We start from the raw sequence: 9,832 nt of genomic DNA on the forward strand, positions 1-9,832 counted from the left end.
AATACTAATCGTTTTAAGCTCCCTCTTTTTTAAGTTATTAAGTAGACCTATTTTAAATTTATTTATAATACCGCGTTCGGCCTTATTAATAATAAGAAACTAGAGGGTTTTTAATTTTTCTTAGTAAGTATTTATTAATTTATAAACTAATACTTAGTCCGTTACCCTATTATTATTATTATAAACTACGATAAATAGATAAAAGCTATACTAAATAAGTAGTTCCCGGACGTTTAGTAATAACTCTATATTTACTATATTAATTCTAACGTTATACTTAGGGCTAAGTAGAAATAGGTTAAGGACTATAATTATAATAATAATAATAGTAGGTTTAATAACGAGGGATATTAGTTATTAATATAAGTAATAGCTACGCTAAGTAATAAGGATAAGGCTTATATTAATACGCTTATTAATAAGCCCCCCCTTTATATATATTATAAGGTCCTTATAATATAAAAGCTTATTATTTTTGCTAAAACTAAGTATATTTTTAAAAAAGCCTAGACTAAGTTCTATAAAAAGTTTAATAACTAACGCTTAATCCTCTAGTACCTTTACGTAATATACCTACTTTTAAGAGCATAGTAAGCCCGTTATTTTATTTAAAAATACTAAAACTTTAGTACTTATATTACTTCTAGTACTAAGTTAAGTAATAATAATATTAAGGGTTATTTTTTAAATAGTCTTAATTATTTATATTAGCTTATTAACGTTATATAGGATATAATTAGTAATTAAGAGCTACGCTTTTACTAAGCTTATATAAAAAACGAGGTATTTATAAGCCGAGAGTATATAAGTACTCGCTTTAAGTACTTAAACGAACTTTAAATAATACTTTTTTTAAAATATCTTATTTTAATTAAAATATAAAGCCGGCTTATAAAAAAAATAATACTATTTAATAAAAAGCTATTCCTAGACCCCCTCGGATTTTATAATTTAAACTATACTATTTTAATTAAGCTAAGTATTTTATATTATTATAAGATTTATTTTAAAATATTAAATTTAGCTATTTTTAATAAGTAAAAAATATACCCTTAGTAGCGTTTTTAAGAAACGTCTTTTTTAAATTTATACTACCGGATCCTTAATCCTAAGATTATTATATCCCTCTATAATAGGCTAAAAAATATAATATAGCTTGTTTTATTATAACTAGCCTTATTTAAAAAAGGCCGGTTAGCTAGTTAAGCCCGTATTATTTATAATAGCTAAGGTATAAATAATAAAAAGCGAGGCCGCTTATTTAAAAATAAAAATAAGTTAATACTAACTAGGCTTATAAAAAAAATAAGTTAGCTAAGTTAAAACTAAATATTAAGCTTATTTTAGTAATAAATAAAAAGCTAATTTAGCGTTCTTAATAAGGGGAGGATAATAAAGAATTATATAAATAAATAGTTAATATAACTTAGTATTTAAAGGAAACGGAGCTAGTAAGAAGTAGTTTATAATAATAATAAATTATTATAATTACGTTAAAAGAGGTAGTTAAGTAGATATTATTATAATTTACTTTTTATATATTTTAAGTATATAATAAAAAAAAGCCTTACCTATTTAAGATTTATAAAAGCTTATATTACTAACTAATTTAAAATTTATAAATCTTAAATAGGTAATATAGTAGTTCTAAATAAGTACATAGGTTATAATAATATTCTTACTTTTAAAAATCTTAAACTAGAGCTTAAGTTAGAGAGGATAATAAGAATAGCTATATTAATATAGTTACTCTTACCGCTTTTATAAAGAAGTACTATTTTTTTAAACTAATTAAAAAGTAAAATAATAACGCCGGTATAAGAGCGACGCCGGTATATTAATTTACGATACCGGTATATTAATTCCCTTAAATATATATTTAACGTATTTAAAATAGTAGCCGTATAGTACTATATATAGGGATACTTTTATAATAAAATATTAATTATTATTATATATAAACTCGGCCTTTTTTAACTACGCTACTTACTTATTTAATAAGCTCTTAGTATAGATCTTTAAATACTTTTTTAATATTTAATGAGTCCGTTCTATTTAGCTATCTATTTATAAATAATACGTAGTAAATAATTAATAATATATTACCTATTCCTTAATAAACTCTTTTTAAAATACGTTTATAAAGAGCTTATTTTTATTCGTAATAATACTTTTTAGCGTACTAAACTTATATTTAACTTCTTAATATAAAATACTTACTATTTATATTACGTTAAATATTTTAATAATAAATAAAAACTTTATAAACTTTATTATATAATAAATAATAATTAAAATATTATTATACTCTACGCCGTTATTACGAGCGCTTAATAATAACCCCGTAATAAAGTTTATAAATATTTTTTAAAATAAATATAAAAGTAGTAATAATAACTATAGCTACTTATATAGCTTATATCTTAAAGTTATAACTCCTAAATAATACTTATAGTTCTTAATATATTCCTAAATATCTTATTAAATATTTTTTTAATAAAACTTCTTTTAAATTAGCTTAAGAGTTTTCGTAGCTCCTATATAACTTACCCTATAATCGTTATAATATTAATAAAAAATCTCTATTTAAAAAGACTTTACTTAAAAAATAATAAGTCTTTTTTTAAAAAATAATATACCCTATTTATTAAATAAATATACTCTTAGCTCGCTAGCCGTAGCGCAAACTCTTATTAATTATAATATATAAAACTCGTTTTTAATTTATAATCCTTTAATAAGCTCCTTAATTTTTAATAAGAAATAAAAAGCGAATACTATTTCGCTCTTTATAAGTTTTTTTATAATAAAATATAAAATATATTATTTTAATATAATAACCTTAGCTCTATTTAACTCTTTTTTATTTTTATAGGACCGTTAACGAGCGTTTATTAATAACTCTCTTACTTTTTTATTTCGAGTTATTATAATAATAATTATTATTATTTTATTAGTACGCCCTATAGTACGCTATTAATATAAAAAAGAGGGTTCTTTATTCCTAAAACTAATTAATATTTAGCTAAGATTATAAAAAAAGGCCTTAACTACTTAAATATATACTTTAATAATATTATTTTATTTTTTTAAACTAATTATTTTTTACTAAACGTTAAGTAATAGTTTATTAATAAAACGTAGCTTCTAAGTTAGTATAAAAAGAACGTCTTTATAAAGTACTTCTCCCTCTATATAATCTAACTTCCTAAATAGACCGTCTATTAAATTCGTTTTTCCTAACTAGTATTCTAAATTAAAATTAAATACTAATAGTTTATATACTTATTTTACGAGCCTTTTTTAAAAGTCCTATATTAATACGCTAATTACTCCTTTAAATACTTAATAATCCGTTAGAATTATAAACTTTTATAAAAAGCCCTAAAAATAATAAGCTTAGTATTTTAACCCTTTTATTATAATAAATAATTCTTATTAACTTATAGCCTATTACTACTCCGTATTTAAAAGTTTTTATAATTAATAAGTAATAGGTCGCTATTTTTTATTAGCCTATTATAACAAAATTACTATAATAGTTTTAATTAAAATATCGGTTTTTACCCGTATAATACGTTATAAGTTCTAATACGTAAGTATAGTTACTAAAATAAAAATAACCTTTAGCTAATTAAACGCCTCGTTTACTTCCTTAATTTACTAAAAATCCTTTATTTACCCCTTTTTTATTTTTAATAATACTATTATTAGTATAATAATACTTAAGTATTTAATAATAAACTTTTAATAAAAGTTATAAAACCCTAAGAATACTTAAATATCCCTAATAAACTCTAGTGCCTTTTAGTTAGTAATCGTTCGTACTTATAATAAGTTAATCTTAATTCCTTTTAATATAATAATATAATTTAAAAACTTAACCCTTTTTTAATAAAATAAATACTTTAATAGTTTAATAAAAAGCTTATATAACTATAAATATTAAAGGACCTTTTTAATATCCTTTATATACTACTCTTTTATTATTAAATAAATTATTAAATCGTTTATATATATTATATAATAAGTATTTAGTAAATTAGCGAGCGCTTAGTAAATATATATTTAGAACGTTACGAGTACGTTCGTTAACTTAAAAAGTATAATAATATATTTAAAATAACCGTATTAACTCTAAAACGCTATTTTTTATTAGTCTTCTTTTTTAATTCGGATATAGTAATAAGTATCCTTAATATTTATTTTTAAAATCTATTTTATTTTATAAAGCTTATTTAAGAGCTTATTAATAAGTAGTAATAAGTATCGATTCTTTATAATTATTTTATTTAGCCCGTAGTAGTTTATATAAAAGCGTAGTATATTATCCTTTTTTAATATAAAAAAAATTAGTACCCTAGTTTTACTAACTAAAGGTATAATACGACCGTTCGCTAAGTTCTTAGTAATATACGTATAAAGCTTATCGAGTTATTTCTTATTTAATAAATAAATAGAACTATATAATAGTTTAGTACCTAAAACTAAGTTAATTAAGTATTTTACCCCGTTATATAACTACGGTCCTTTTACTAACTACTTATTAAACGTTTTTATTTCTAATTAAAGTTTTAATAATAAATCCTTTTATAATTTAGTCTCTATTACCCTTATAATACTTCTTATAATAATAATATATAGTATATATACCTTCTTATAATTCTTAATAATATTACGAGCTATTACCTCTAGTTTAATAACTAAAATAAACTTATATAATTATATATTCGTTATTATATTAATATAAATACCCTCTTAGCTTATTAATAGTTATAATAATAAAAGGTTTACTATTCTTTTATTTCTATTAACTATAATAAATAGTTATTAAATCTTCTTTAGTTATTTATAATAATTAATAAAAAAGAGCGTTAATTAATAAGCTTTTTCCTAGTTTATAGCTTTATTCTAAAAGTCCTTTAATAAGAGAGCTATAGTAATAGCTAGGGTTAACCCTAAGTAAGTTACGAGCCTAGTATTAATAATATCTATCTCGGAATATATATTTATATTAACTTTTATTAGCTTTTTAATAATATTTTATAAAACTATTACCCTACCCTTTATAATTATTTTTATTAATACTTTTTTAATATTTAATATAAATATATTAAATATATTACTTATATTTACTTATTTTCTAACGAGTCGACTTTTATAATTCTTAGCTTAGTAATAACTTATTAAATAGTTATTAACGTTAGTTTTAATTAGGGGTATATTAGCTTATTATTACCCCTACTTCCCGACTTATTTTTTTAGTACTTACTAAATATATAACCTATTTTATTATATATAAAGTATTTAATATTATTATTATAATATTTTTATAATAGCTCAGTATAAATACTCTTATTATATAGCTTTTATAATATTACTCTTAATAAGTCCTTAAAACTTAGCCCCTTAGAGCTCTCCCTACTTTTTTTTTTATAAAAAGAGGATATTTAACGTAGTTATTTTAATAACGGATATAACCTCTTCTTATTATCCTTTTATAACTAATTACTACCCTTTTACTAATTTAATAACTATAATTTATTAGCCTCGTAAGCTATATTACGTACTCTCTTAATTAAAACTTTATAATAAATTAAATCGTCCTATAACTAAAATAATAATTTAAAAAAGAATTAATATACCTCTATTTTTAAATTCTTTATATTTTTTATACTTAAATTATAATAGATTACTAACTACTTAGTAAAAAACTAAATAGGGGTCTAACCTTTTTTTAGCTTTTTTATCCTTAGCTCTCTATAATATTCCCGTTCTTAAGTCTTAGGGTTTATATATTATTAATAAATAAATACTAAAAAGTCGCCCTAAAAGAGGGGATCCTAAAAGCTCTTTTCGTAATTATATTATTATATTTATAATAATAAGGATATTTTAAATAGGGCTTATTTAATATACTATTCTATAATACTTTTTACATAAAGCTTATTACTTACCTCTATAATAATAATTTAGTTTACTACCTAAGTATTTATAAACTCTTTTTTAATTAGTTTATAATTATAAAAAAAAGGTTTTTCGTATTTTTATTAACCTAAATATATTACTAATTACTTAGTAAGTTATTAAACGAGCTCTTTATATTAACGCCGTTCTTAGTTTCGATCTTTAACTATTATTTTTATTATTTTATAAAAATAGGTTATTATTAAGCTTATAAAGTCTATTAAACTAACTATTTTAGTACTATCCGTATTTTTATATATACCTTAACCTCGTATATTTAACGATTAATTATTAATAAACGCCCCGTTTATAATAAATAAGGTCCTTAGGGTATTAACGGGGTAATTAGCCTATAAAAATAATTTACTTTAATTATTTTCTTTATCTAGCTCTTTTATAAATACTAATATTTAAATAAGACTCGCCCTATAATAAGCTCGTTTTTTTAAATAGAATAGGGTTAAATAATTAACTTTAAATAGCTATAGCTCGTTAATACTAATAGCTTTTTATTAATAACTAAGTATTATTTTATTAATATTCCGTTCGTTTTTATAATTTATTATTATTTATACTAATTATTCCGTAAAAATAAAAGCTTTAGAATTATAAAAAATTAAGCTATAAATACTTAATTAGTAAGGTTATAATATAAGTATAAGTATATTATAAAACTAAAGCTTATAAAGTCCTTTATAAGGGCTCTACTTTTTAAAAAGTTTTTTTATAATACGAACCGTATATTAGTTACTAAGTTATCGGCGTCCTATTACTAGCCGTATCCTAAATCTATTATAATATAATCTAAATTATAATATTAAAATACGCTTTTATTTAATAAAGTTTTTAAAATTATATTAATATAAAATCCCTCGATATAAGTAACGTTCTAAAGCTTTAGATTATAAGTTCTTTTTTTTTTAAGTCCGTTTAAAACACCCTTTATAATATAAATATTATATATAGTAATAAGTAATATAGTAATTTTTAATTTAATATAATCTTTATTACTTAATAATATATAACTCTTAAGTTTAAATAAACTCTTATTATTAACTAAATATATTACTCTATAATTATTTATTATTATATTTTAAAAGAGGGGGTAAGTATTACTTATAACAGTACTAAAAATTACGTTTATTTCTAAGTCCTAACTCTTTATAAATATAATAATTATATAGCCCTTATTTTAGTTTATTAATAAGCTCGTTATAAATTAGTTAGAGGATCTTTTTAAAAATCTAGGTTTTTTAGGGATTCTATTATTCTTTAACTAACTAGCTTTCTTAAGCTTATTATAAAATAATTTCTACTTATTTAATTTAATAATAATAAGGATTTCTTTTATATAACTCCTTAATATTTATATTAATAACTTATTAATATTTTAGCTTATAAATATTTATTTTAATTTTTAATATATTATAGGGTATTATAAATATATATAATTATAAAGATATATAACGTTACCCTTATTATTTATGTTATTAACTAAGTTAGAGCGTTTAATAAAAGTAAAATAAGCCCCTCTTTAATTTAAAAGTTGTTTAGTATATACGTCCTAAGTTACTAAGCTAAATATATACGTAATCTCTTTAAGGGTCTTTATATACGTTTTAAAAGTTATTAATTTACTAAAGGTTTTATATATATATTAGCGCTATATAAAGTTAAGTCTAAACTTAATTATAATTAAGAAGTTAAGTACGGTAATTTTTTTATTAATATTTAAAATATTATACGTTTTAGTTCGGAAATAAGTAAATTACTATTTTTTATATTAATATTAAAAGTTAATTCTAGTCCTCGCTTTATTAAAGGTTTATTAATATTTTTTTTAAACCGTATTTCTTATTACTAATTCGGGGGGTATAAATTCCTATTTTAAATATTTAACGATTTACTATATACTAAACTTAGTACTATTTTTAGTAATTTTTTAAAATACGTATTTATATAATATAATATTAACTAATTTTATTAATTATTAAGTAAGGATTTTAATATATATATTAATAATATTATATTTATAAACTATAAGTTATTTATATTTAGTATTAAGCTCTTATTATTTTTAAATACTCTCGAGTATATAAATCCTTTTTATAAATATAATATAAAAATAAATTTATTTATATAAAATAAGTAATATAGTTAGTTTTATAAAAAAAAACTTAGCTTAGTTTTATAAGTTATTTATATTTAAAAAAGTTAAAAAGTTCGTACTAAGAGTTATATTTAAAAGCTATTAATCAAGGATTTTTTAGTTTTTTTAGTCGTTTTTAAACGCTTTATAATAGGCTTAATAAGTTTATAATTCTTTTTTATTATAAATTATAACTAATTATTCGAATTTAGATAGTAAAATAAGCGTTATAAAGGGGTTAAAGAATATATTAAAGTTTAAAGCGTTTAAGTTAATATATTTCTAAACCCTAATACTCTTATTTATAATATAAAATATATTAAACTATTTAATCTAACTATTATAATTAATTAATTTAGCTTAAATTAAAATAAGTATAAATAAATTAGTTATTTTAAAAAGATTATAAGAATTATATTAATAAGTACGTTATTATAATATAAAGTCTTAACTAAGAGCTAAGCTTATAACTATTATAAGTTATAATATATAATAATAAGTATACGGAGTATAATAAAAATAACTTAATTATTAAAATAAAAATAAATAAAAAAAAAGGTCTATATATACGATATTTAAAATAGATACGTAATTTAGTACGTGACGGGTACTTTGTGAGGTGCGATTACTATCCCTATTACGTAACACAGAGTCTCAAACATTTAGTAATGAAGGAATCTCAATGATATTGGAATTTAAGGTATAAGCTACGGGATGTTTGCTAGATGAACGACGAAACAGAAACTGAAGACTTAGCTTGATTGATGTTACCCATTGAAACTCTAGCAATCCCATGTGCTTAGGCGCGTTCCGACTTTTCCTCCCTGTTCTTCTGTCTCGTACCAAAGATGACGATACCACACACAGCAGCACTTGAAATCGCAACGAAGAGAGCACTCACTGTGGAGAACCAACCCACACCAATGCCCTGAATACCTGGAAGTACCACTGCCGTACCGATGGCAGCAAAAGTGTACCTGATGAAGTAGTTGCCAGCTAGCAAAATACTGTCAGCATATCTGGCACTAGGCCGAGGGGAGAAGGTTGAGCATGCTTACCCATGACTTCAGCTGCCCTTTCTCTGAAGACATCTAAACAATAACTGTTAAGACACGGGAAGCAGACCATCTGCGCAACGCCTTGCAAGAACATGCAGATGACGGGGAGTGGGATTCCGCCCTTAGCCTTGTCGATTGCCCATCCATAGATGATGGTGGTCGCCGGGATGACAACCCCTAGCGCGATAAAGGCACTTCGTAGACGGTCTTCCGGAACACGCCGTCCTCTCTTGGCGATCCACTTCTTCACGGTGTAATCGGCATATCGGCCGCCAAAAAAGGTACCAACGAGATATCCTGCTCCAGGTGCCAAGAAAAAGAATCCTGACTGCAGAGGGGAGGTAAGGTGGAATCTCGGGTTGATAACGTAGCGAACTGGTGTCAAGAGAACCTGCATATTCCACAGGACAGACGATGCCGCAACACCCTGGGTGCATAGTCAGCTGATGATACACATTGGTAAAGGGCCTTACCGCCGTAGGCTGTAGCTACACATCCACTGGGACGGCCGTTGTTTTACCGTAATCGGTCTGGTGAACACCTCAAAGGCTCATTGATGACGAAAGGGCGAGGAGAACTCACGACGATGAGGATCTTGGGGTACCGAAATAGACTGATGACTCGAAACGGATTCGCCCACTCCCAGATCTGGCTAATC

The 9,832-nt window shown here is 22.9% G+C and overlaps 1 protein-coding gene across 1 annotated transcript; it reads right to left on the reverse strand.

Annotated features, from left to right (window-relative positions):
* Positions 1-8,915: 8,915 nt before the first annotated feature.
* CABS01_15433 (major facilitator superfamily transporter) lies at positions 8,916-9,571 on the reverse strand (the record flags this gene model as incomplete). The annotated part of the gene is made up of 2 exons (XM_060548768.1): positions 8,916-9,112; positions 9,175-9,571. 2 exons carry the CDS (start codon positions 9,569-9,571, stop codon positions 8,916-8,918), a joined length of 594 nt encoding a protein of 197 aa, XP_060391887.1.
* Positions 9,572-9,832: the final 261 nt, after the last annotated feature.

Source organism: Colletotrichum abscissum (assembly GCF_030869225.1).
Source record: "Colletotrichum abscissum strain IMI 504890 chromosome Unknown Scaffold_66.1, whole genome shotgun sequence".
Taxonomy (NCBI): domain Eukaryota; kingdom Fungi; phylum Ascomycota; class Sordariomycetes; order Glomerellales; family Glomerellaceae; genus Colletotrichum; species Colletotrichum abscissum.